General features: G+C 53.1%; 1 protein-coding gene across 1 annotated transcript in view; it reads left to right on the top strand.

The window, feature by feature from the left end:
* PLCG1 (phospholipase C gamma 1) overlaps positions 1 to 27894 on the top strand; it is a 50697-nt gene that overhangs the window by 9668 nt on the left and 13135 nt on the right. The window contains exons 2-14 of the mRNA XM_058036079.1: positions 13484 to 13636; positions 13944 to 14037; positions 14475 to 14522; positions 19992 to 20076; positions 21109 to 21192; positions 21366 to 21388; positions 22434 to 22506; positions 23477 to 23578; positions 24232 to 24350; positions 25503 to 25588; positions 26523 to 26643; positions 27011 to 27179; positions 27592 to 27714. Coding sequence (XP_057892062.1) covers positions 13484 to 13636; positions 13944 to 14037; positions 14475 to 14522; positions 19992 to 20076; positions 21109 to 21192; positions 21366 to 21388; positions 22434 to 22506; positions 23477 to 23578; positions 24232 to 24350; positions 25503 to 25588; positions 26523 to 26643; positions 27011 to 27179; positions 27592 to 27714 — 1280 coding nt within the window. The remainder of the gene's footprint in view (positions 1 to 13483; positions 13637 to 13943; positions 14038 to 14474; positions 14523 to 19991; positions 20077 to 21108; positions 21193 to 21365; positions 21389 to 22433; positions 22507 to 23476; positions 23579 to 24231; positions 24351 to 25502; positions 25589 to 26522; positions 26644 to 27010; positions 27180 to 27591; positions 27715 to 27894) is intronic.

Below are 27894 nucleotides of genomic sequence, written 5' to 3'. Positions count from 1 at the left end.
CTAACTTTTTCTTCCTAACTCCCTGAATTTTCTGTGATTTTAAAATCTTTTCCATCAGAGCGATACCTGGTCTAGAGAGGGATGGAAGGAGCTCTGGATGTTGCCCAGGTGTGCAGCAGCTGGATGGAGAGGGCTGTGTGGTGCCTGACACCTGGGGATGCTCACAGGAACCTGGGAGGCTCCTCAGCTCACTTGGTTTGGGTGGTTGGTGCTGCTGGTGTGCCCTGAGGGATCAGTTCAGCATCCAGCCCATCCCTGGCTGTTCCAGCAGTGTGGTTTTGCTGCTGGAGCTGTTACATCATGCCCTGGTGGGGAGGGTGTCTTCCAGACCCTAGGAAGGGACATGGTGGCAGCAGCCATTCCCAAAGGCACTCTGAAGTGCTGGAAAAAGCTGTCCTTCCAAATGGTTTTAATCTTTAAGTTTTGAGTGTTCTTACTTTGAGCAAAGTGCTGTTGTGCATGGAAAAAGCTTTTTCACATTGATTCCAATGAGAAACTTCCTCATTTCTGAGAATTTTCAGCCTTTCTGGAGATCCCCCAGCACTTGGAACTCTCGGCCAGGGCTGTCTGCTTCTGATCTGCCAGGCTCATCCCTCCTGTCCCAGTGTCCTTATCTCTGAGCACTCTGCTGCCTGTTGATCTGTCCTTGTCATGTATTGAACACCTTGATACAGGGGATGGCAGGAGGATTCGGGATTGGGGAGCACTCTGAGCACCCAAACAGCCCTGGGCTGATGTCTCTAGCAGAAGCTGGCACACTATGGCTGTACAGGTCAGCAGAGCCTCAGGATGCTGCCAGCTCATACTCTGAAAGTCTCTGTGATTTTCAGACTGCATTTTAGCTCCATCTCTGCTGTCCCTGTGCTCTGGTGGCTCTTTAGCCTTATCTGGGCTCCTGAGCTTGGCTGGCTGGGTGGGGAGCCATGGGAAGCCTTCCAGAATCTGGGGATGGATCTCTCCCTTGTTTTCCTCTGCAGGTCCTCCCTTGTGTTTGTAAACATTTGTGGCTCTGAGGTTTTGGTCAGTGCCTTCCTGTGCTGTCAGGGTGCCCCAGAGCATCCCTGGCTGTCCCAGGGAATCCCATGGTGCTGGTTTGAAATCCTCCCAGGGAAGGTCATGGTCCAGCACATGATCTCTGTGCTGTGGGATGCTGTGGGATGCTGTGCTGAGCTGTTTGCCCTTAAGGATGCAGTGGCCAAAAGCCACAGCAGAAAGGGCAGGACTGTGACTTACAGGTTGTGTTTTCTCCCCAACCCATTACAAACACATTTATTTTCCTTTTCTTGGAATAGAACTCGTTTTCCTGCCTGGACATATGGAATCCCAGTGCTGTGCTGCCTTGGGTTTGCAGCTCACCCCCAGCCTTTACCCATGTTGGGGGGTGTGCAGGGCTCCTGCCTTCCCAGTCCTGCTCCTTTGGGAAGTGGCTGAAGCATCTTGGGGACAAGGGTTGTGTAGGGGGATAGAGCATAAGTAAATAAAGGTAGTATGGAAAGTAATCTTACCCCCTAAAGAGTTGGGGCTGGGTTAATTATTAAAGATGAGGAGCAGGCCTGATCTTAACAGGCCACAGCTGTAGCCAATAATAAGGAGAGTGTTATAAAAGAGTGGATTGGTTGGTTGAGGAATGGGAGTCAGTTGGCTGCTGTGAGGATGAGGAAGAGTCAGTGCTAGAGGAGCTGCCTGCAAGGAACATCAAGAAAGTGTGAAACTGGCAATATGGAACCCTTGCAATGTAATGACAACAGGGTTGCCTTTTCTGCTGGCTCCAGGCTCCCTCCCCAGGAGCTGGCAGTGTGCTGTGTCCCCAGGGCCTGGAGGGGTGCTCTGGGTGACACACACAGCCCTGCTGGGGCTGCTCTGCTGCTCCAGCTGTCCTGCTCTGCACCTCTGCTGTGGAGCTCCCCTGATTCCCGCTGGGCTGTCCTGTGCTCCTCTCCTGCTGGGATCTCGTGCAGAGCCCTTGGAGCATCACCCCATGGCAGGGCCACGCCAGGCAGGGCTGGGAATGGGGACAGCTGTCACTGCAGGCCTGGGCACAGCAGCTGCCTCAGAGTCCTTTTCCTGTTTCCTTGCTCCCAGCAGTGCTGATGCTGTGGTGATTAAAGGACACCCCCCTGCACGTGCCAGCGCATCCTTCATCCCTCCTGCTCCTCCTCCTCCTCGCCTGTGGTGGTGTAAGCCCAGGCAGGCAGGCAGGCTGTGGTGCTGGGAGCAGGGAATGTCCCAGAGGACTTTCACCCCCTTGGCCGCCTGCCCTGGGGACCTGCACCCCATAAAGGTGCTTCCCAGCTGGCAGGAGGTGGGGCAGGGGCTGCCTGGCTTTGTTTGCTGAGCATTTGGACACTGCCTGTCTGTCCATGTCCTTCTTGGTGCCCCTGGCTCATCAGAGCAGAACCCAGAGCCTGCTGCCTCGTCCCTCCTGTGCTGGGATTCCTGCCTTCAGACATCACTCACCCACCTCTGGCTCCTCCTGCCAGGGTCCCAGGGCGTTCTGCATTCCCTCCTTCTCTCAGGGCACTCTGGATAACCTCCCTCTCTCCTGAGCTGCAGTCCTTGCCCTGTTAATCCCTGCAGCTCTCAGCCCTCCTGAGCTTCAGAAGAGCAAAGAGCTGTGTCCCTGATTCCAGATTCCACTGCCAGGGCAGTGGGGAGTTGGCTCTGCTTGTCTCTGTGTCCCAGCAAAGCTGCAGAAATTGATTTTTATTGGGTTTTTTTTCCCCCCTCTTCTGTGTCTCACATGTCCTGTAGTGCCTGGTGTCAGCCTGTTTTCAAGGTCTTGCTGCTAGCTGGATTATTGTCCCTGTAACCTCCAGCAGCTCTGGGGCACTTTGTGAAGAGTTCTGGAGGTGAGGGAATGAAATTTCTGGAGCTTTGATGCATCAGGCTTAATAGGAACCGTGGAGCAGGTTGGGGTACAAACAGGAAGAGGTCTCCAGTTTTGGGGACCAAATAAATCCCAGGTGAGGTCATTAAAAAAAAAAACAGTCCCAAGTGGTTTGACACCATCACCATGGGTTTCTGCTTCTCCCCCATAAACTGGAAATGCTGTCATGTGCCAGGGCAGTGTCTGCTCAGTGCCTGGACATCTCCACTTGGATGGTGCTGTAAGGAATGCCTGTGGCTGGGTATCCCCCAGAATCCTGCCTTGGCCTTGGAAGGTGAAACCAGCCCAGGGGGTCCCATGGTGGTTAGAGCAGAGAGAGCAAATCTGGGGGAAAGGGAAGAGGAGAGCCAGTGCTTCCATTTCCAACCACCTTGGGACAGGTTTGATTGCACCTGCAGCTGCTCTGCTCTTTGTGTTGAGGTGGAAAAGTGACTCAGGTGGAGAATCCAAGGAGGAGGTAACAGGAGGAGGTGCTCCAGCCCCTGGGCCTCTCTGCATTCAGTGGCACAGAGGGACATGGAGGGGAGGGCACACATCTGTAGTGAGAGTCCTATGTATTGGATAGGTGGGTCCTGTTGCTCTGGATGAGCTACAGCTGTGGGGTCCTTGGTTGGGCAGCAGCTGTAGCTCATGAAGGCCACTGGGATAAAAGGGGGTGGGTCGAGAGCCCAGGAAGAGCCCCTGTGAAGCCATGAGGAACTGCACAGCAGGGAAGAGCTACATGGTAGAAAACCAGCCATGAAGGTATGGACTTTAAGAATATCATAACAAGAGTATGGGACTCTAGAAATATGAAATACAATAAGATAACAACAATACACATCTGGAAGTCACATCTGTGCCCTGGCAAATCCTCGGCCCTGCCAGCCTCAGAGCAGCTGAGCATGGGACAGGAAGGGGCCAGGCTGTTGTGGTGACCTGGAGCAGCTCAGCAGCACGTGGGATCTTCATCCCACCCTCCTCTTCCCTCACCTGCAGAGTCCAAGCCCTGGTGGGGACAGGGACAAGCCACTCCCTGCTGCCATGAGGGTCCTGGCCAGCTGTAAATCCTGGTCCTGGCCACCTCTGCTGTAAATCTGTCATGGAAACTTGATTGTGTCATCTGGAGGGGTGGGTGAAACCTGAGTCACAGCATCTGAGCATCGCTGACATTTGCTGCCACTGTGACAAATCTTTTCTGTGCTTTGCTTTTCACTCCGTGCCTTTGTGCCCTGTCCTGGGGACAATGTCCAACTCTTGTCTACAATTGCTTTGTGACAGGGCATGAAAGTTGGGAAGGGAAGGCACCTTATTGAGTGCAGGAATCTCCAAAACGCCCCAAGGAGAGTTTGCTGCTGTTGGACACTCAGGTCCCTAAATCCACCTCTGCCAGGGGTTCCTCACTGGCTCTGCCAGGCTCCCACCTGTGAGCTGTGCTTTCAGAGCTGCTGGATTGGCAGCTCTGCCCCTCTGTCCTTGGTTTTGCCAAGTCTGCCTGGTCCCATCCCCTTCCCCTGGCTGGCTGAGAGCCTGGGGAGGGCCATCAGTGACCCTGTAAGGTCCAGGAGAGGGATGCAGGGACATTGCACAGGAGGGTTCCCTGTTCAGCCCTTCCATGTAGGACACCTGCCCATGGAGCAGCTCCCTTCAGCCTCTCACCCTCTTCCCAGCACGTGTTGGTGCCTCATCATTGCCCACCTCTGTGTGGGATCTTCCCTGCAGGGAAGGGAGGCAGAGGGGCAGAGGCAGGAGCTGTGCTCACCCATCTCCATCCCACCCTCCCTGTGGTTTATTCTGCTCCTGACAGGCCATGGCAGGGCTGGGGGATGGAGCCTGCCATGCCTTGCAGAACAGGGTCACCCTGGGGTGGGCTGTGGAGCTTCCCTAGGCAGGCCAGAGCAGCAGAGCTGAGCTTCCCCTTTCCATGTGAGTCAGTGGAATTTGTGCCTCTCAGACAGGGGGGTGACTGGAGGGGCTCTCAGGCTGCCACCGGCCTGATTTCATCTGGCACAGGGACACCAGGGTCCTCAGAGCAGCCTCTGTGTCAGCAAAACCTGGGGCTGTGCTTCTCTCTGGGGTGGGAATGTGCTCCCATGTCCTGTGGGGTGACGGTGCAACAAGGCCATGGCTCTCAGTGGTGCCAGCCTTGCATGTGGCCCTGGGTACAGCCATGTGGCACTGGGCTCAGCCATGTGGCCCTGGGTTCAGCCATGTGGGACTGGGTACAGCCATGTGGGACTGGGTACAGCCATGTGGGACTGGGTACAGCCATGTGGCCCTGGGCTCAGCCATGTGGCCCTGGGCTCAGCCATGTGGCACTGGGTACAGCCATGTGGCCCTGGGTACAGCCATGTGGCACTGGGCTCAGCCATGTGGCCCTGGGTTCAGCCATGTGGGACTGGGTACAGCCATGTGGGACTGGGTACAGCCATGTGGGACTGGGTACAGCCATGTGGCACTGGGTACAGCCATGTGGGACTGGGCTCAGCCATGTGGCACTGGGTACAGCCATGTGGGACTGGGCTCAGCCATGTGGCCCTGGGTACAGCCATGTGGGACTGCTCTGCCTCAGCTGGAGCAGCTGTGCCCCTCTGTGGGATGGAAATGTGCTCCCATGTCCTGTGGGGTGACAGTGCTACAAGGCCATGGCTCTCAGAGGTGCCAGCCTTGCATGTGGGACTGGGCTGGCCCTGGATGCCCAGCCTAGGATTTGGTACCAAACGCCACAGCTCCACAAATTCAGAATTTTCATGGAGGACAGGAGGGAGCCCCAGCACTGCAGGAGGAGGGTTGCTGGAGCCCTTGACTGGCATTTGCCACCTGCTGCCCATCTCCTTGAGCTCCCCAGCCCTGGCTGGGAGGTGGCAGCATCCTGCTTTGCTCGCTGGGAGGATCAGCTTTGGTTTTTTACACGTATTTTGTTGCAGCTGAGGGCGAGCAGGAGAGATGTGCTGATGATAACAGGTCAGGCAGCCCACAGCTGCCTCTGCTTCTCACAGCAAGAGGATGTTCAAGAGCTCTTGAAGGCCACCTGGGTGAGGCTGTTGCTGGCAAGGCAGCCTGGGAAGAGGCCACTGTGCCCTGTAGGAGCAGTGTCTGGGCAGGATCCTCTGCCTCCCTGCTCCAGCCCCTAATGTGGGGTTTGTGTGGGGAGGTCAGGTCCTCACATCCTCTCAGCAGCATCTCCTATCTCCCTGCACATCTCCTGCAGCTTCCTCTGCAGGTGATAAGGATTTTGGGGGGGAGGAACAGGAGCTCGGAAGCCACAGGCCGTGTGACTGGGGGGCACAGCAGAGGCTGGGCAGGAAGCCCTGGTGCCCACAGAGCAGCCAGCCCCTCCCTGTGTGTCCTGCGTGGGCTGCCGAGGCACGCTGCTGGCCCTGCTGCTGGCCCTGCTGCTGGCCCTGCTGCTGGCCCTGCTGCTGGCCCTGCTGCTGGCCCTGCTGCCCCTGCCATTCCCAGGTGGTGCTCGAGCTCCCTGCCACATCCTCTCACTCCACTCTGAGTGACAGGAGTGCTGAGAGCTGAGCCAGGGTCTGAGCTGGCATCCAGGCCAGCCCCATCGCCCTGGCTGGTCAGGAGCTCCCTGTTGTCCCCTCTCCAGCCCACTGAGCTGTTCTTCCTCCCATCCCATCCCCATGGATGTTGCTGGCACTGGGGTAGTGATATTGAGACTTCATAGCAAAATCCAGTGGCTTGGAGCAAAAAAAAAATCCAGTTTGTGATGCAGGTGAGATGAAGCACCTCGTTAGAGCAACCTGAGTTCAGTCTGGAGGGGAAAATGGCTTTGCCTGCTCCTTTTCCTGAGGCACAGGTACCACCTGCATGTGGGAGCAGCAAGAGCAGGGGGGACCCACTGATCCCCTGGGCACCTCCCTGGGACAGCAAGGGAAGTGAGAGGATGTTTTATGTGGATTTGGATCCTTAACTGAAAGGGCTGAGTTGCCTTTTTAGTTCATGGGGGTGAGGGATGCTCTGGGGCACAGGGGGCTGCTGCTTTGGTGCTTGCTGGCCTCCAGGATGCCTCAGCCGTGCTCCCTGCCCTCTGAAAAACCACTTAAGGTCAAATGAGAGGCCTCAGCTGCTTTCTTGTTGTCCTGACTGGATAAGCCATCTGCTAATGGCACTGGCTCTTGCTCTGGAAACCTGATCGGGGATGCTGAGCAGCGAGGGGGATGCGGTAACCTCATCTGAGTGGGGATGTTTCAGTTCAGGGATGTTTCAGTTCAGGGATGTTCAATTAAGGATGTTAAATGTCACTGTTGCTGTGCCTGCTTTAGCCTGTGCATGAAGGGAGCTTGTGGCCTTGAGAGGGTGAGCTATTGTCACTCTGAACACCAGTCCCAATGTGACATGCACTCCTGATTGTTGTGCTGAGTGCTTGGCTCTCAGAAGGGGATGCAGAGGGCAGGACCACACTCAGGGTGCCCATGATGGGTGTCACACACGTGTCCCTACACTCTGTGCTCATTATGGGTGTCACACACGTGTCCCTACACTGAGTGTGCCCATGATGGGTGTCACACACGTGTCCCTACACTCAATGTGCTCATTATGGGTGTCACACATGTGTCCCTACACTCAGTGTGCCCATGATGGGTGTCACACATGTCCCTACACTCGGTGTGCCCATTATGGGTGTCACACGTGTCCCTACACTCAGTATGCTCATTATGGGTGTCACACACGTGTCCCTACACTCATTTGCTCATTATGAGTGTCACACACGTCCCTACACTCAGTGTGCCCATTATGGGTGTCACACATGTCCCTACACTGTGTGCTCATTATGGGTGTCACACATGTCCCTACACTCAGTGTGCCCATTATGGGTGTCACACGTGTCCCTACACTGAGTGTGCCCATGATGGGTGTCACACACATGTCCCTACACTCAGTGTGCTCATGATGGGTGTCACACACGTGTCCCTACACTGTGTGCTCATTATGGGTGTCACACATGCCCCTACACTGAGTGTGCCCATTATGGGTGTCACACGTGTCCCTACACTGAGTGTGCCCATTATGGGTGTCACACACATGTCCATAGAGCCACCCTGATCCCTGCCCTGTGCCAAACCCCAGCTCAGCTGGCTCTGCCTGATTCCCTGCAGCCTGCCAGGAGTTTGGGGCTCTGCAGGGCAGAGGAAGGAGCTCCATGAGCAGCAAAGGGCAGAGACAGCTCCAGGCAGACAGAGAGGTGCTGAGGGCTCTGGCCCCCGGCCAGCCAAGCACTTAGAGCTTGCCCAGCCATTCCTGAGCTCACAGGGGAGCTGTGCTGAGGTTTTGTTGTTCTTGCAGCCGGTGTTGGGTTGCAGCAGCAGCAGCAGAGCCAGGGCAGGGCTGCTGGTGGGGGGAGCACCAGGCTGGTGGGTGCAGCAGGGGCAGGTGAGCCAGGATGCTCCTGCAGCTCCTAAAGCCACTCCAGGGGGCTCCCACTGAAATATCAAAAGGGGGTGGCACTGCTTTACTCTCCATGCTGCTGCACAATAGATTTTTCTTGTATTTTACTCACATTTCTTTTTCCTCTTTCTCCCTGGGGGCCACCTGACCCTCTGGTGCCCCTTGCAGGGATGGGAAGCCTGGGGATGACCACATGGCTGTGCTCAGTGGGGTCCGCAATGCTAAATAGCAGGAAGGCTCTTTGTTTAACCTCTTTTTCTGTGCCAGAGTGAGCAGGCTGGAGGCTTTTCCACTGCCCCCAGGCAGGATCAGCCCATGTCAGCCAGCTGGGCTGGCCCTGACCCCTGCCTCTCACTGCATTTCTCCCCAGGGACACCCAGCAGTGCCTGTTGGTGGGGTGGGTGTTTGCTTGGAGGCTGTCCCTGATAAACCCATCCGGGAAAGTCATCTGGCTAAATGCTCTTTTTGGTCAGCTCTTTTATTTATTTTTTTTTATTTTTTTGTTAAATTTAATCAGTTTTCCATCTTTGCAGAAATCCTCTGGAGGTGGCTGTTTTGCAACCCTCAGAGCCTGTTCCAGGCTGTGCTTACCCTTGCACGTTACAACACCCCATCCATCAGCGGGGAAATGAGGCTTGGATGGAGTTTCAGTTTTAAATGACTTCAAGGGTGGATCTGGTTTTGGTTTTCATGTAACCAGAGGGTAATTTGGTGGGGGTTTTTTTCTTACATGGTGAGGGAGGTGGATCTGGGGTCAGCTTTTTCTTTCTGATGCAACCCCCTCCTGCTGAAAGAGGGCTCTTTGCCCAGAAATGGAACTTTTTTTTTTCTTCTTTTTTTTTTTTTTTTTTTTTCAGCCCTGGAGAGAAAGGGGGGGGCAGGCTGTTTCTCCTGGCAGCGGGGAAGTTTGGGAGGTTGTGAAGGGCACAGCAGTTTGTGGAGCCGTGGGATGGCTCAGAGTGCGCTGTGGAGCCGTGTGGGGAGCTCAGAGCATCCCTGGGCTGGATGGGCTGTGCTGCCTCCTTCCCAGAGCCTCTGCTGGCTGCACACAGACCCAGGAGGGCTGGGGAGGAGCCAGCCTGCAGTCCCAGCACTGCTCATCCACCCTGCCCTGCGTGCTGCTGGCTCTGCTCTGGGGCACCCAGCTCTGCCCGCTGATCCCTGGGCACCAGGATGCTCCTCCCTGGGGCAGCAAGGGAAGGGAGAGGATGTTTTATGTGGATTTGAGTGCTTCACTGAAAGGGGTGAGTTGCCTTTTTAGTTCATGGGGGTGTGGGATGCTGCAGCTGGGTTCCTGTTCCATCACAGAGCTTCCTGTGCCACAGCTGCAGGACCAAGTGTGACCGTGTTCACAGGGGTCTTATGTTGAAGGAAGAGACAAGGACCTGACTCCATATTTCAGAAGGCTGATTTATTATTTTATGATATATATTACATTAAAACTGTACTAAAAGAATAAAAGAAAAGGTTTCATCTGAGAAGGCTAGCTAAGAATAGAATGGAATGGAATGAATAACAAAGGTGTGTGTCTCAGACAGAGAGTCTGAGCCAGCTGACTTGATTGGCCATTAATTAGAAACAACCACATGAGACCAATCCCAGATGCACCTGTTGCATTCCACAGCAGCAGATAACCATTGTTTACATTTTGTTCCTGAGGCCTCTCAGCTTCTCAGGAGTTAAAATCCTAAAGAAAAGATTTTCATAGAAAGATGTCTGCGACAACGAAGTTCTTCCTCTCTTGCCACATCTCAGGTGGGATAAGGACCAGTTTGTACACTGGTGGGAGAGGGCAGCTCAACGAGGGGGAGATGTGGCTCACCTTGGTGACAGAGGATTTGTCTTTGGAGGGCCTGCCCCAGCTCACCTGCCCAGGTGTGCCTGTGGAGCTGGGACCCCCCCAGGTGCTTCACCCTGCATCTGTCAGGACCCAGGACATCCCTCTGGCTGTCCTGAGCAGCCCAGACCCCTGCCAGGGGGCTCAGAGACCCTGGCACAGAGACCAAGATGCCCCTGTGGTTCTGATTGTGACCCATGGAGCAAGTTACCAACCTTAGATGAAGATCTGCAAGCCACGAAAAATTAAGTAGAATGACAGTGAATTTATCATGGGGTGAAAAATAGATTTTGGGGTTTTTTAGAATGGAAGTTCAGGGGGCAAGCTGGAGGAATCTGGGTATGTCCAGCCTTTCTCCTCCTTCTTCTTGGCCTCCATCTTCTGCTGGGATGTTGGCACTTTTGGATTGGTTTAGAGTAGAAGCTCACTGTCTAACATAGGTGATAGGCATTGGGAAGTTATGGTAAATCATGTACACATAGTTTTTAGTCTAAAAAGATAACACCAGTGTGCCTCTGTCTGTCCTGCTGAACGGACCTCAGCAGAGCAGGAGAAAAAATTTTATTGACAAGAAAGAACAAACAACCTTAAGAACGAGAACTGAAGAGCTCTGACTCCTCCTTCGAGCACCAGGCTGGGAAAAGAGACTTTCTAACACATCTCGGGGTCACTGTGAGCAGCTAAAGCCCCAACACAAAACTTTGCCCACATCCTTGGCAAGTCTTTCCCAGCAAGGACACGAGGTGCAGCCCCATGGTGGGACACTGGGTCATGTCACACAGCCTGTGCCACCACAGATGGGGAAACTCCTGGTGCTGAGCAGGGCAGAGCCTGCAGTGTCCCTGTGACACCTGGGCTCCAGCAAAATCCCTCCAGCCCTCCTTTCCCTGTGACACTGGGGCTGCAGAGCCTGCAGCGTGTCCCTGTGACCCCTGGGCTCGAGGAATGTAGGGGGACACAGTATGAAGGTGGTACAGAATGTAATCTTATCCCCAAAGAGCTGCAGCTGAACCAATTACTAAAGATTAGGAGCAGGTCTGATGTCAACAGGCCAGACCTGTAGCCAATAAGAACAGTGGTATAAAAGAGTGGATTGGTGGGAACTGGTGTCAAATGGTTACTGCAAGGACCAGGAACAGTCAGTGCTTGGAGGAGATGCCCGCAAGAAGCATTGAGGAGGCATGAAGCTCTGAGGATAGGGAATCCTTGCACTATAATGATAAAAGAATATACATACATATATATATAAGATATATATATCTGGATATATAAGACAACAGAGGAAAATCCCTCCAGCCCTCCTTTCCCTGGTGGCTCCAGGTCCTGCACTGCCAGAGGGAGGGCTGGCAGGGCAGCCTGGGCTCAGCCCTGTGCAGCACAAACCAACCCCAGCTGCCTTCCCCAGCGCACTCAGGCAGGTTTGGGAGGTGAGAGAGAACAGCAAGCAGCTGCAGGTATGCGTGGGCAGGAGGTTCCTGCCCCATCCTCGCGGCTCCTGCCCTTTGCCCCAGGAATTCCCTGCGTGCTTTTGTCCTTGATAAGCACCTCTCTTGCTCCAGGGCTCTCTCCAGTGCGTGGATTTTAGGTGTGCACTCTGTAGCAGCCTCACTGGGTAATAACCTGCTGGTGCTCTGTGCAGGGAGGGGTGAGCACAGGGCACAGCAAACTCTGTAACATCCTAAAGTGCAGACAGCACTTGCAAAGGCAGGGCAGGAATACCCCAGCACTTTCCTTTGGTAGTTATTGCCTGGTAAATTACCATGAAAACTCATCCGACACGTTTTCCCCACTGTGTTGGTCAAACCCTGCATCCTCCAAGGGCAGGTTTAGCCTTCAGCCCCACTGTGTGTGTCCTGGGTGCACAGACCTGAGCTGTGGGATGGGTTTTTATGGGCTAAAATAACCTGCTGTGTCACTAAGGATGTGAGCACATGGGTAAGGTTATGGCAGGGCATGCTAACATTGGAGCTGCCAGACAGCTCCTTTCCAAAGGGTAGGTGATGCCTCAAAAAGTCACATTCTTGCTTATTTTAGGAAGCTTGTCTGTCCTTGCTTTGCAGCCCCAAGGAGCTGGGTCTTTCTATGCCCTTGTCACAGCCTGATGAGCTTTGGAGGGTTATTAGATTCACAGAATATCCTGAGTTGGGAGGGACCCACAAGGATCATGAGATGCAGTTCCTGGCTCTGCACAGGACACCCCCAAAATTCACAGATTGTCTGGATGTGTCCCATGAGCAGGCTGCCACTGTCTCCAGGTGCACTCTCAGGATCCAAGAGAGGATCCAACATCCTTTGTGCTTCACAAATCCTCCCAAAGTCAGTCCCTGTGTCTGCCTTGCTGTGGGGTTTGGAGAGAGCATCATCTCTCATGCTGCAGTTCAGTGCTGTGGGTGATGAGCAGGTCACGTTTCTGTCTGGTTTTAAGCTGCAGTAAATAGAAATGAAAGGGGAGATGATCCACAGTGAGTGCAGTAAGTGGAGTTTAATTGGGATGAATTACATGCCAGGTTTGCAGTAATCTCCATCCTGCATTGCTCAGAAGCATCATCTGCTTTGGAAATGTGACTCAGAAATGTTGTTATTTGATTCCCACGAGCATTTAAGAAACTATTTTTCCAGGAAGCAAAAATTCTTGGGTTTGGATTGGGTTTCATTGTTTTGGCTTTTTGGTTTGTGTTTTTTTTTTTGGTTTTTTTTTGCCTTGCTGCTGCTGTTGTTTTCTCTTTGTTCTATGGCAATAGGAATCCTTTCCCAGAATTTCCTCTGTGAGATGCTCCCTTTTCAGTGTCCTCCTTGCTTAGTGCTAATGTTCCAGCATGCACACAGCTGCCCCTTCCTGGAGATCCCTGTGGGGGAGACATTCAGCTGTTTTTGGGGAACAGAGAGGAAACTGGGGGGATCTGGCTGGGGAAACCTCCTTGGGAAGCAGTAAGAGGAGACTGTGCTTACAGGATGCCAGCCTGGGGCTGCCATCATGTGCTAGGTGCTAACCCAGCTCTGCAGATGACTAAATCCACTTCATCTGTGTGTAGGGGGATAGAATATAAGAAAATAAAGACAGTGTAGAAAGTAGTCTTAACCCTAAGGAGTTGCAGGTGGGGCAATTATCAAAGATTAGGAACAGGCCTGAGAAGAAGATGCTATAAAAGAGTGGGGTGGCTGGGTGAGAAGGGAACTGGAGTCAGTGGCTGCTTTGTGAAGAAGAAAGAGTCAGTGCTCTGAGGAGCTGCCCACGAAAAACCCCAAGGAGGCATGAAGCTTTTGTGATAAGGAGACAGCAGTATGGAACCCCTGCAATAAGATAACATCTGTGCTGTTCCTTCTCCAGTGCTGTGGGCATTCCAAGCTGTTCACTGAATGTTTTCCCTCTCTCGCAGTGGACATCCGTGAGATCAAGGAGATCCGCCTGGGGAGGAACTCGCGGGACTTTGACCGCTACCAGGAGGATCCGTGTTTCCGACCGGAGCACTCGCACTGCTTTGTGGTCCTCTACGGCACAGAATTCCGCCTGAAAACCCTCAGCCTGCAAGGTAGAGCTCTCCTGGGGCTGTGCCAGGCAGGGTTGAGCCGGAGCTTCATCCTCAGAGAGCCCAGACAGTTCGGGGACAAGGATAACTCCCAGCTCTCGGGAGTGGGATATGCGGGGTGCAGCCAGCCACATCCATCCGTGGAGAGGAACCAGCCAGAGCATCTGTGTGTGGGGGAAATGTTACCAGAAAGGGGGTGAAGCGGTGAATGGGGCATGTAAGGTGCTGGGGATAGTCCCAGGAGGTTTGGGTTGGTGATCAAGCCTGCTGTGTGTCCCTTCTTCCCACTTCTCCCGTACGTTTTCCACAGCCACTTCTGAGGATGAGGTCAACATGTGGATCAAGGGGCTGAACTGGCTGGTGGCAGACACTCTGAGGGCACCCACCCCCCTGCAGATTGAAAGGTGAGGAAAGCCTTTTCCTGCACTTGTTTTCTCTTTTCCCTTCTGTCTGTTTTGACAGAAAAAAAGTGAGCACAGTGACGTTCCCTCTCTGAGCTGTGCTGACCCATCACTTCTGCCTCTGCACCCCAGCAGCTTCATCCTGCTGACCCCAGAGTCTGATCTCATGCATCAGGGAGAAGGAGCTTCACCACAAATTGATGTTTCTGCGCGTGCACAGCCTGTATTATCTGTAGCACTTCAGTGCAGAGGCACTTTTAAAGCAGAACTTGTAAGAAAGTAGGGTAGGCTGCCTGTGAAAGGGACAGAGCCGGGTTCCCTGGTGGGAAGGAGGGATGTGGGAGAGGATGGTGTGGCACTGAGCATCCTCCAGAGGGGGATTGGAGCAGGGGCTGGTTGTTGAGGGGCTGAGTTGTGCCTGTTTGTGCCTTCCCACCCAGGTGGCTCCGGAAGCAGTTCTACTCCCTGGATCGCAACCGGGAGGACAGGTGAGGAGGGGGGCTTGGGCTGGGAGGGTTCACCTTGTACTTGAAACCCTCTGGGTTCGTTAGGCTTTTAATGCTCATTTTCAGGGAACCTTTAATCCAAGTCCCAAACTTCCCTGGCTGATTTTCACTGAATTAAAAAATGAACATTAAAAAGCTGTCTTGTTTTCCTGCCCTATTTCTGAGCTGTTTAGACCCAGTAACACCTTGACACCTTCCCCCAGCTGGCACCACCCAAGGGAGCGGACATCAAAGAGCCAAGAGGCAGTTCAGGGCCCCCCATCAGGGCTGAACTGGGTTGTGTTTGTTATTCCCCACCCTGTTTGTTCTGTTCTCCTTTCCTGAGGCCCATCAGGGCATGGATCACCCCACTGCTTGGCTTGTGGGGTGCTTGGGTGAGTGCTTAGCGTTGTGCTAGCAAGGAAAATGTCATGAGGAGGTTAGGGAAGGGAATTGGGTCATGAGTCACTGTTAGATAAGGGAGGGGACATTTTCCTGCTGGGGAGGTGAGTTCTCTCAGGATCTTTAGCTGGTCACTGTGAACCAAGAAATGTTAAAAGTCTCTTTTCTCAGCCCAGTGCTTGAAGAATGAGTCGGAGCTCTTCAGTTCTCGGTCTCAAGGTTGTTTATTGTGTCTTATCTATAAAAGTATTTCTCCTGTCCTGCCGAGGTCCATCCAGCAGGACAGTTCCAGGCACTCTACCTGCCCCCAGAGCAGTGTTATGTCTTTATACTAAAAACTACTTGTACAATATTTACAATTATTTTCCAATGCCTATCACCTGTGTTAGACAGTGAGCTTCTACTCTAAACCAATCTGTAAGTGCCTCCATCACAGCAGAAGATGGAGGCCAAGAAGAAGAAGGAAAAAGGCTGGACACGCCCAGATTCCTCCATCCTGCCCTCTGAACCCCCATTCTAGAAACCCCTAAAATTTATTTTTCACCCCATGATAACTTCACCATTATTCTACTTAAACTGTTGTGTTTGCAGATCTTCATACAAGGTTGGTAATTTGCTCCATGGGTCATAATCAAACCCACAGGTGTTTTGGGCTCTGTGCCAGGGTCTCTGAGCCCCCTGGCAGGGGTCCTGGCAGTCCAGGACAGACAGAGGGATGTGCTGGGTTCCGACAGAGTTCCACCATGCTCTGCTCTCTGTCCCACTGCCACCTCCAGTTTTCCAGTCCCAGTGCTGCTCTCACTGGGCTGCTGTTGTGTGGGACATGTCTCTCCCCTATCAGTGCTGTTAACTGAGCCCATTAACCTTTCAGCACTGATGCCTGTGTTAATGTGCTCCCTCCCCCGGGGGCACCAGCCCTGCCTGCTGTGCAGCACCTGGGTCCCACCTGCCCCTTTTCCATGCTCTGCTCTCCAGAGAGGGCTGGCTGCAGAGCACTGGGCTCCAGAGCATCCTCTGCTTTGTCCTTGTTGTGCCCCCTCCCAGGACAGCCAGGGGATAAATTGATCCTGGCCAGGAGGGTGTTGCATGGGGCAGATCCTGCTGCACTGGATGTTTTTGCCTTTGCAGTGATTTATTCAGAGAGAGAGCAGTGCTGGGTGCATGTGACCGTGTTCACAGGGGTCTGAGGGTGAGGGAAGAGATGAGGGTCTGACTCCATGTTTCAGAAGGCTGATTTATTATTTTATGATGTATATTACATTAAAACTATACTAAAAGAATAGAAGAAAGGGTTTCATCAGAAGGCTAGCTAAGAATAGAAAAGGAAGAAGGATAACAAAGGCTTGTGGCTTGCACTCTGTCCAAGCCAGCTGACTGTGATTGGCCATTAATTAGAAACAACCACACAAGAACAATCACAGATGCACCTGTTGCATTCCACAGCAGCAGATAATCATTGTTTATGTTTTGTTCCTGAGGCCTCTCAGCTTCTCAGGAGGAAAAATCCTAAAGAAAGGATTTTCCATAAAAAGATGTCTGTGACAGGTGCATGGGGATTTTGTGGAGGGGGATAAATCCTCACAGAAAAGGAAGAAATCCTCACAGAAAGGGAAGAAGAGGAGCTTTAATCCGTTGCAGCTGCTCTGCATAAGCCAGACACCTTTCAAATCCAGGCTTGGGCTATATACACAGTGGTGACTGGGCACAATATTTCCTAATTCTGCAAAGGAGAGCACTGAGGCAGGTGCAGGGGTGGCTGTGTGGAAGTTCTGGAGGAGGAGTGCAGGAAAAGTGGAAATAATTGGTCCTTTTTTCCCCCTGGTTATGCAATAAAACTGGTGAAATGGCATGCCAGCAGCACAAAAGGAGATTGCAGGTATAGATCTGTGCCCAAGGCAGAGCAGCAGAGCTCACAGCCAGCCTGTTGCATCCCTGTTGTTTCTGTTGATATCATCTTTCTATTAGCATTTAGAATTGAGGCAGCAAAATCCAATACATTCCTTACCTGTCACCCACAGGGAGAGGTTTCAGTGCAGAATTAGGAGAGCCCAGGCAGTGAGAGGAGCAGAACATCAGAAGGGATGTGGAAAGATTTGGAGTTTTCCCATTTTACAAACATTTTACAAGCATGCATGTGTTTTCTGCAAGGTAGAGGCTACAATTATGTGACATCTCCTGGGTTAAATCTTGGCCCCTGTGAGGCATTCCAGCATTAAATTTAATGTCACTGAGCTCTTTGCTTTTGCCTCTCAGCCTGAAAGTGGTTTTTCAAGGGGACAGTGGGTTGTGATTTTTTTAAATTTTTTTTTTTTAAACCCCCCCTTGCACACCATCCTTGATCCTTTCCAGAACAGAGAGGGTTTTGGCAGCTGCAGAAATCACTCCCAAGATTTGTGTGCCCCGTGGCTCCCGTGCTGGAGCCCTTTCTCCTCTGTGCCTTGCCTGTCTGGGGGCTGGGCTGTCCCTTGCAGCCCCAGCAGATGCTGGCTGTTTCCCCTGGCTGCTGGCCCTTTGGGTATATTTGTTTTTCCAGGGCAGGTTAGGTGGAAAGAGGAGGATAACAGGATGCTGGGTTTTTTTTCCTAATTGCTCTGGAGGAGACGGTTTCACCTCTGGCCAGGAGCGCTGCCCGTGGCTCTGGGAGCAGCATTCACACACTGAGGGCTGGCAGGGGAGTGTTTCCATCCCCCGTGAGAGCCTGGGCCTCTGGCCTGTTTGTCACGAAACCTTAAAAATTGCTCTGTAGAAAAAAATGAGTTTATTTTGTTTTTACTTTCTAGTCTGAAAATACTACCAAGCTGTTTATCCAAGGTCCCCAGCAAGTTTAACATGATGAGTAACACACAATAAATAAAAATCTTTTTGTACCCTGTCCTCTTCCTGTGGCTGAGAGGGAAATGCTGGTCACAGCTGTGGCAGGGCTGTGCTCCAGTGTGACAGTGTTCACAGGGGTCTTAGGATGAGGGAAGAGATGTAGATCTGACTCCATGTTTCAGAAGGCTGATTTATTATTTTAATGATATATATTACATTAAAACTATACTAAAGGAATAGGAGAAAAGGTTTCATCAGGAGGCTAGCTAAGAATAGAATGGTAAAGAATGATAACAAAGGTTTGTGGCTCAGACAGAGCCCAAGCCAGCTCACTGTGATTGGCCATTAATTAGAAGCAACCACATGAGACCAATCCCAGATGCACCTGTTGCATTCCACAGCAGCAGATAACCATTGCTTACATTTTGTTCCTGAGGCCTCTCAGCTTCTCAAGAGGAAAAATCTTAAGGAAAGGATTTTTCATAAAAGATGTCTGCGACGCTCCAGCACCTCCTGTGAAGCAGCTCAGCAGCTCCAGAGAGGCCCCAGGGATGGCTGCTGCTGCTGCTGCTGCTCCTCCAGCCTCTCCTGCTCTTTCTCCATGAGCTTTTGTGCAGCCTCGTGCTCTCAGCAAGGAGGGATTGGTGCTGGTGGGGGTCCCATGGCAGCTGTGGTTCCTCACGTGTGAGGGCATCTCTCCTTGCACTCCTGCTCACCCCACACATTTCCCTGTTGCCAAGGGCCCCCTGCCTGGGGGGACACACATTACCTGCCCATGGCTGTGGCTGCTGGGTGTGTTTGAAATGGGAAAAGGCAGGATCTCCTGCCCAGAACACTCACTGTGAGCCCCCAGGGTAACCTCAGCTGCCCAGGGAGATAGAGATGCAGGGGAGGTACTTGTGCTGTGTGTGTTGCTGACTGGATGAAAAAAGGGGAGGCTGGGGCCATTTCCCAGCTTGTTTTTTATTCTTTTTCTGCTCTGCCAGTGAGTGGCAGGACACTGCAAAGTCTTGGCTGGCCCTGGGCAGGGCCCAGGAGCTGGGCCAGGTCCTGCTGTGGCTGTGTGTGGGTCCCAGGCTCTGAGGCCAGGAACAAGGGCTCTCTGTGTGCTGCTGGCTGCCCAGCCCTGGGCTCTGCAGCGCCTGACACCAGCCTGTTTCTCCCTCTCCATCCCTCCTCCTTCCTGTGCTGTTTGAGATCACCCTGCTCTCAGGGAAGAGTGTAAAATAGATGTCACATGTGAATGCCAGCACACCCCTGGGTTAAATCCCCCATGCAGGGCATCTTCCCTGCTATTTTTATATTTGCACCCTGAAGCCATAAGGATTTCCAGACTTGCCCTGTGCTTTGTGGGATGGGGGAGCATCCTGTAGGATGCTGTGTTCCCACGTGCTCAGTGGGGGACAGGAGCACCATCTGTGACTGCAGGGGTGGACTCCCAGGACTTGCTTTTAAGGCAGGAGCTGCCAGGAGATGATTGGACACAGACCCCTCAGCTCCTAAACCCTGCAGATGGGAGGCATCCTCATTTCCCCTTGCTGCAGGGCTGGTGCCCCATGTGGGGACAGTTCCAGAACACACAAGGGCAGCCCAGAGCTCCTTCCTGCTTGCTGGGCTGTGGGATCCTGCTCAGGGCTGGCACTGGAGCTTTCCCTGGTGTGGAAGCAGCACCTGTGGTGTGGAGGAGGGCTTGGGGAAGCACAGCCATGCTGGCTGCTCCCTGCCTGTGGGGCCGGGGAGCACAGCTGGGCAAAACGTGGCAGTGCTGTGCCTGTGGCTGGGGACCTAAAATGGCTTTTTTCCTCTCCTTAAGATAAAATTAGCTGAATCCTAACCACTCAGAGAGCCTGTCCTCCAGCAGGCCAGGGAATGGGTTTTGGAATGGAGTTGGTCACCCAGCATGAATACTAGGGCACAGATACTTGGGAAATGCTTCCTGTTGCTCGTTCTTTTAAAGCAGTGGGTGCTGCCTGTCAGCTGTGGCATCAGCCAGAGGCTGCTGGGCTCACCCAGCACAGTTGCAGGAGCAGTGTTTGCAGTCCCCATGATGTGCAGGTACCTCTCTCTGCTCCCCACATCCTCCCACTGTTCCCAGCCTCAGCATCATCCCAGGGTCGCGCATCCATCCTTGTGCCACAGCTGATGTCCCTTTGGGCACCGCCTCTCTGTGCCTGTTCCAGCCCCAGGGTGACAGGGTGAGCCCCCCTCCATGCCAGGCTGCTGACCAGGTGTCCCCTCTCTCCCCTGCCGGGCCAGGATCTCTGCCAAGGATCTGAAGAACATGCTGTCCCAGGTCAACTACCGTGTGCCCAACATGAGGTTCCTGCGCGAGCGGCTCACGGTGAGTGTGGGACCCCTCTGCTCTCCCCCTCAGCAGCCTCTGAGCAAAAGCTGCTGCTGGTTCAGCTCCCAGGGAGTGTTTGCATACTGCAGAGCCTCCCAGCCGTTCCTGGGAGGGCCCCCACCCACGGTGGTGACTGAAGAGGTGCCAGCTCCCACTGGGTGCCGCGCCCTGGCCCATTTGTGGCCAGCACCCTCTCCTTACCCCACCCTGCCTCCCACACTCCCCTCGTTGCTCCTGGCTCCAGTCATGGGCTGGTGCTGGTGGGGTAGAGTGCAGAGCAGCTGCCAGGTCCTGCATCCTGGCTCTTGCACCCCCTGCCAGGGAGAGATGCTCTGCCAGCATCACCACTGACCCGTGAAGGGTCATCTCGTGGTGAGCAGCTGCTCCCAGCAGCACGGAGCTCCAAGGCCAAAGAGTGGTGCATCCAAAGGAGAGCACACACTTGGGGCCCTGCAGTTTCCAGGCACTTCAGACACTCTGGGCCAACAAAAATCAAATTGTCCTTTTGTAAGTATTCAGTAAGTGGTGGCACTTCATCAGTGTGTGGGGTGCCTTTGTGTGGGTGAGCTTGGGGAATTGTGAAACTCATTTTAGGATGTGCCTGTGCCCTGGGCACTGCAAGGTCCTGCTGGCCACAGCAGAGACTGTGGCAGATTTGTTAAGATTGGAAAAATCCTCTAAAAAATCATTGAGTCCAGCCATTACCCAGCACTGCCATGCCTACTAAACCATGTCCCCATGTCCCACATCCACAAGTTTTTTGAGCAGGTGCAGGGATGGTGGCTCCACCACTGCCTGGGCAGCCTGTTCCAATGCCTGACCACTGTTTTCATGAATTTTTCAGAATATCCAATCTATCCCTCCCCTGGCACAACTTGAGGCCGTTATGCAGGAGGCAAAGTCTGGATGAGTTTTGGCTTTTTTCTCCTCTTTCTTTCCCCAGGGATACTGGTGGGAAGAGACATTCCTTAAGCCATGCAGAGTTACCTGTGGCCTCTGTAAAACCTCTGGGTTTGATTTGTTTTTCAGGATGTGGAGCAGAGGAATGGGGATATCACCTATGGCCAGTTTGCACAGCTCTACCGCAGCCTCATGTTCAGTGCCCAGAAAACAGTAAGAGCTGGATTCCCCAGGGGGGGAGGAGAGGGAAGGGAGAAACCTTATTTGTTACTGGGCATCCCCACTTAATTGACCTTTTAACCCTGCTGCCCTCGGGGTGAGCTCATCTCTTGGGAGTGAAGGAGTTACTGAGTGCAAACCTAATGCTTGTGCTTCTTCTTTTGCAGATGGATGTCCCGTTCTTGGACAGGTGGATCATTCTCTGTGTTTTCTGGGGAAGGGGCTGTTTTCTTTTGCTCCATAACATCTTTGAGGCCTGCAGCAGCATGCTGGGATGAGGCATTATGCACTCCTCGTGCTCCTGTGGTTCTGTGCTCTGAGCAAGCATCACTGCTGCAGACACTTGAGCTTGGGGCAGGGAGGGCTCTGTCCCTCCCAGATATCCCAGTGGGGTCCAGCTCAGGTTAATTGGTTAATGTGGTCAGATCTCAAGCCATCTCCCAGGGATTATGCTCATGGTGGCTGCAGAGCCCTCCCCACCCAGGCAGTGCCAGCTGTGCCCTTCCCTGCCCTCTGCTCCCCTTGGCTGTGACAGAGAGCTTGAATTGAGACACAGGAGCTAAAGAGTGAAAGACTTACTGACTTGTCCAGTAATTCCCAGTGGTTTTCTTCCTTTTTTTTCCTATAACCATAGAAAAGAGATGTCAGGGCCCTCAGCAGAGCATCTGGCTCAGCCCTCTGCCCAGGGCAGCCAGCACTGCCCAGTCCCCTTTGAATTTTGTGGTGTTAGTGCCCAGCATGGCCCTTGGCTGTGACTTGGCATTGGCATGGCCCTTGGCTGTCCATTGTGACTTACAGCAGTCATGGACCAGTCTTTTGAGATTATCACCTTCAAACAGTTCCCTTCTTCATTCCCTGTGAATAGCCCATGTTCTCTGCATACCTGTAGGTCTGTCCTGTCTGCAGTCACCCCTTAACTGCCCTGCCCCTGTTTAGTACTTTACACTCAGGTTCAAACCAAACCCTCTATTTTTTTTATTTATTTTTTTTTCACTAATCCATCCCTCTAATGGTTTTTGCTGGCCTTCACCAGAATTTCATGTTACCCTGCCCTTGTCAGTGTGAACCCTGTAGTGCTCCTGGAGAGGTCCCTGGTTCTGGGATGTGGATTTGTGTTTGCTCTGCCCATCCCACTCTGCTCCTTCAGTGCTGCACGTGCCAGGGAGGGGGCAGATGGCGTCTCACAGGGTGTGCTGCACCAGTGACTGAAGCTTCTCTCCCTCTCTGCTTGCCAGGGGTGCAGAAAGGCCTGAGCACTTCAGGGTGTCCCTGCTGGAGCTGCAGAAGTTTTTGCTGGAGTACCAGAGGGTGAGCTCAGCACAGGCAGTGGGGAGGGACAATGGGGTGGGCGCTGGTGACATTTGGGGTGCAGTGCTCCTTGCTGTGGGGCTGGGAGTGGTGGCATTTGGGGTGCAGTGCTCCTTCTGGAGCAGAGTGTGTTGTAGGGGAAGCACTGGGGAGGGCAGACCTGAACTCAGCTGGGCACCCTTGCCAGAAAATGAACAGGAGATGTGGGGGGAGTGGAGGTCCCAGGAGGCAGGAATGATCAGTGGAGGTTGCCCCAGTCCCTGTGACCTCAGCTGGTCACCAGTGGTTTGCTGCAGCCAAGAAGTCGTGTCCATCCTGGTGCTCAGGAGGTGTCAGCAGTTTCTGGGGAGCAGCTGATGGATTCATCTGCTGATTCTTCAATTTAAAAGCAATCTTGGGTCACTCAGCAAGCACAGCATGCATGTGCAGACACACACACAGGCACCAGCTGTGCGTTTGTGGGCAGCACAGAGCCCTTGGCTCTTGCCAGGTTCCTGTCTCATTGCTGGTCTCCTCCAGGAGGGCAGGGCTGGCTGGCAGAGCCCTGCCATGGCTCAGAGCTCCTGTCCCCCACTGCCACCTCCCTGCCTGTGTCTGCAGCCAGCAGGGAGTTAACCAGGGGGGACATGCAATGTTTGGGTGGCTAATGAAGGAAACCCAGGGGGAGAGAGCCAGAGGAAGCTGGGTTGGCTTTGCTGCTGGAGGAGGAGGGATGGCAGATGTTGTTCAAAGGAGCTGTTGGAGAGAAAAATGCACGGCATTGAGAAAATGGAGCCCACTCAGAAGCAGGGCAGATTTCCTCCTTGTGTGCTCTCCAGCACTTGTGCTGACAGTTGAGTTCCTGGCAGAGATGGTCTTGCATCAAAAACCACCTCCTTAATGGTTAAAGCTTCCAACTGGATGAGCTGCATGTGGTTTGCAGTAATCCATTCTGAAATGGCTCCTTTTATGTCTCCCCTGGGCTTTGCAGGAGCTCTGGGCTGCAGATACCCTCCAGGTACAGGAATTCATGTTCAACTTCCTGAGAGACCCTCTGAGGGAGATTGATGAGCCTTATTTCTCCCTGGATGAAGTAAGACACCTCGAGGGTGGCGTGTGTGGGGTGGGGTGGCACAGGGGATGGCACCCCTGGTGTGATGAGTGCTGGGGTGTGACAGCTCTGCTGTGTGTGCCTTTGCTGCAGGCTGGGGGTGCTGGGAGGGTCACAGCTCCTGGGATATGGATGTGTTTGTAAAGGGAATGGATTCTGGGCTGTCCTGTAGTGCTGGGTGTGTGCAGCTGGGAGCACTCTCCAGGCAGCTCATCTGGAGCAGGAGAGGGGCTGGGGCTGCCTTGGGGTGTGTAAGGATCTCTTCAAAGCAAAAAGAGCTGAATAAAGAAGAAAAACAACCAGAGATGACCATGTCACTGGCACTCTGGACTAAGCCAAGGTCCCTTGACCCACATGGCCTTAGTAAGCTATTGCCTGCCATGTCAGCTGCAAAATAAAGTGCAGAGCCATTAATCTGTCTCCAGCTGGGTCAAAGGGTCTGGCACACAGATGTGTGGCACACAGAGCTCAGCGGGTAGGTGGCAGTGCCCAAGCTGTGGTCACTCAGGTAGCTGGTGTGCTGTGGGCAGCCCTGGTCAGTGTGTGCTGGCACAGAGTGGGAGGTGTGTGTGAAGCTAAACCACAGCAGCTGGCTCCTCTGCATCATTAACACGTTTCTGTTTCTTCCTGAGCAGTTTCTCACCTTCCTGTTTTCCAAAGAGAACAGCATCTGGAACTCACAGCTGGACATGGTGTGTCTGGAGAACATGAACAACCCTCTCTCCCATTACTGGATCTCCTCCTCACACAACACGTAAGCACAAGGGAGGGCTCTCTGCACCCAGCTGCTCTCAGCATCCTTTTCTCATGCTAGGGTGGGAGTATTTTCCCTGATTCCAGTGATGGGTCAAAAAGGCTTTTCCAAACCAAGGCCAGTACATCAGAGACCTTCCTTTTGGTGCCCCACTCCTCCCTTCTGTCATTTAGCCATAAATGTTTTGCTCAGGCACTCTCAGCAGCATAGATCTGCACAGGCCTTCAGGTGCCTTCACGTCCTGAGCTGTTGCTCTGGTAATTTCTCACCATTAGCAATGTCATTCTCCAGAGCCCCTCAGGACAGATGTGATAAACCCTGTCAGGCTGAAATTGGCCATTTTCCGCTCTCTGCTGCCAGAATAATTTTGCAGGAACTGCTTTCTGTGCAGACAGGCTCTGTCTGTGCTCTGTGTTCATGCTAACCCAAATTTAAAGGACTGAGAGCCTGAGCCAGCTGAGCAGCCCTGAGGGCAGGCAGTGAGATCCTGTCTGCCTGCAAGAGCTCATCTAACCTTGCTCTGAGGCTGCAGGGGGCTCTTTGTGGCACCAGTGCTGATGTTGCTGTCGGAGCTTTGTCTCAGGAGCTGGGGCTGGACCTCACAGCAGTGCTGGCAGCCCTTGCAGCAGGGGCAGGGCTGAACCCTGTCGCAGACATCTTTTGTGAAAATCTTTTCTAGGATTTTTCTCTCTTCTGAGAAGCTGAGGCTTCAGAAACAAAATGTAAACAATGGTTACCTGCTGCTGTGGGATGCAACAGGTGGATCCATGATTGGTCTCCTGTAGATGTTTGGATTTGGTGACCACTCATGGCAGAGCTGGCTCTCGCTCTTTGTCTGAGCCAGCTGCTTTTGTTATTTATTTTATTCTATTTTTAGCGAGCTTTCTGAGAGAAAAACCTTTCTTTCTATTCTTTAGTGTAGTCTTAATGTAACATATATGATAAAATAATAAATCAAGCCTGCTGAACATAGAGTCAACATTCTCATCTCTCCCCTCGTCCTGAAAACCCCTGTGACCACTGTCACAGGGAAAGTGTCAGGTGTGGAGAAGCACCACTCCCATGTGCCAGAGGCAGCTCCACAGTGTCCCAGCAGCCAGCTGTGGCCTCAGTGGGCTTGTCAGTGTGCTGATGTGTTGTCTCCCCTGGAAGGTACCTGACGGGGGATCAGTTCTCGAGCGAGTCCTCGCTGGAGGCGTACGCGCGCTGCCTGCGCATGGGCTGCCGCTGCATCGAACGTGAGTACCAGCAGTGGCCCCTCTGTCTGCCAGCACAGCAGCTCCTGCTGCTCAGGGAGGCTGTGCAAGGAGGGCAGAGCTGAAGGGGGATCAGGCCAGTGGCAGCATTAATTGTAGGAGCGTTGGGGGGTAGGACAGTGAGGACGGACAGAGAGCAGAGATCTCTGCAGCCAGGGCTGGAACTTGGGGTTCATTGCAAAGGGCCTGGGGGCAGGGCCCTGCTGGGAGCTGCCAGCCACAGCTCAGAGCAGGCTGAGAGAGGAGAGGGGGAGAGAGGATGAGAGGGTAAGAGAGTGTAAAAGGGTAAGAGGGTGAAGTTCTCGTTACAATACAATAAATCTTCTTCTGTGTTGAATATTCCGATTCTCACTAACCAATCTAGTACAATATACAAATCCTACAGCATTTACATACAGCCTATAAGAATCATTACATCACCATACTGTGTTACATTTTAAACCCTAAAAGCTCCTCTTTGGGCCCCTTCTGCAAAACTCTGACCCTTGGGCCTGTCTGCAAGCAGAGGGTGTTGTTCCATCAAAAGGGGATCACCTTCAGCTGGCCATGCCATTGTTTTCCAGTTGTTCAGTAACTGAGGTATCTCAAAGCTTGCTTTCATTTCAATCCATTATAGTTTCTATATTCTCAAAATCTTTTGCCAGACAATTGTATTTATAAGGCTTTCCTGTTTCATCTCCCCCAACAATTAACACCATGATGTGCAGAAAGAGCTGAGGTTGTTTGCTTTGTGGGACTGGGTTATCTGTGCCCAAGGTTTTGGTCCCACAGAAAGGTCAGGGCTTTCACTGATCACCTCACTCCTTTACTGCCTTCCAGAGCATTTCCCAGCAGCACCTGGCTCAGCCCATCTCATGTCCATGTCTTGCCTCTGTTCCAGCCTTTGGGCTAAGTGTCCCCTGTGGGTCTCTTTCAGTGGATTGCTGGGATGGTCCTGATGGCATGCCAGTCATCTACCATGGACACACCTTAACCACCAAGATCAAGTTCTCTGATGTCTTGGTCACCATCAAGGAGCACGCCTTTGTCACCTCTGAGTGAGTGCAGCAGGACTTCAGCTAGCAGGGCAGGGAGAGGGTGGAGCCCAGGCTGCAGCAAAGTGAAGCTCACTTTATCCAGAGCTGCAGCCCAAGGCCTGGATGTGGTGGGAAGAAGGTGTGTCATGTCTGCCAGACAAAGGGAGATTTTCCCCGAAAAATGCTGTGGGAGAGAGGGCTTTGGGTAAACCCCAGTAGTTTGGCAGTCCTTCTCCACCCTGTGCCCTCCTGAAGAGTGTGCAACAGATGGCTGCTGGTGTGAGCTGCCCCTGGAGGGCACAGAGGCCAGGCTTTGAGGCAGAGCTCAGGAGCCCTTGGTTCCATCCACATCCCATGCTGGTTTTGATGGCTCTGCTCCTTCTCCCAGTTTCCCTGTCATCCTGTCCATTGAGGACCACTGCAGCATTGCTCAGCAGAGGAACATGGCTCAGAATTTCAAGAAGGTTTTTGGAGACATGCTCTTGACCAAACCAGTCGATATTTCTGCTGATGGCCTTCCATCTCCAAACCAGCTCAAGAGGAAGATTCTCATCAAGGTGAATTCCCTTGCCCAGCAGGGCTCCTAAGTGAGGGAGAGGGGTGAGGGTTTGGGACTGAAGGCAGTGCCTTTGGAAAGGGGTGGTTGGCAGTGTAAGGGTGGAAGTGAAGACCTGATGCTAAGAACAGCTGGAAACGAAAAAGCTCTCTAATTACAAAGAATCTGCTGGGACATGAGCTCAGCAGCTGGGTGCTGCCTTTCTTTGAGGGCATGGGGGATGTTGGTATTTCTGCTTCAGGAACCTTTGGGAAGAAGGGCTGGGACTTCAGTGCTGTCTGATGATCCCTGTTGCATGGGTCTTGTTTATTCTAATGTGGAGGACCCCACTGCAGCAGACCTGAGCTTTTAGGGCTGTTCACCAGGAAATCTGTGCTGTTTTTGGATGCCTGACCCCCTCTCTCATCCCTCAGCACAAGAAGCTGGCGGAGGGCAGCGCTTACGAGGAGCTGCCCACATCTGTGATGTACTCAGAGAATGACATCAGCAACTCCATCAAGAATGGGATCCTCTACCTGGAAGACCCCATCAATCACGTATGTGTGTGCCATGGTGGCCCAGTCCCTGCTCTGAGGGCTCTGTCAGGTGCTGTGTGTGCTGGAAGGAAGGGCTGTGGTGCAGATGATTGGAGAGGCTCTCGGTCTGTCTGGTTTCTCAGGTGTCCCTGAAGGCTGGGAGTGTTTCATGCTGGCTCTCTCAGTGCTTTTCCCCAGGAA

This window comes from Melospiza georgiana, chromosome 17, assembly GCF_028018845.1.
Source record: "Melospiza georgiana isolate bMelGeo1 chromosome 17, bMelGeo1.pri, whole genome shotgun sequence".
Taxonomy (NCBI): Eukaryota; Metazoa; Chordata; class Aves; order Passeriformes; family Passerellidae; genus Melospiza; species Melospiza georgiana.
This window is presented reverse-complemented; position numbering and strand designations above follow the sequence as displayed.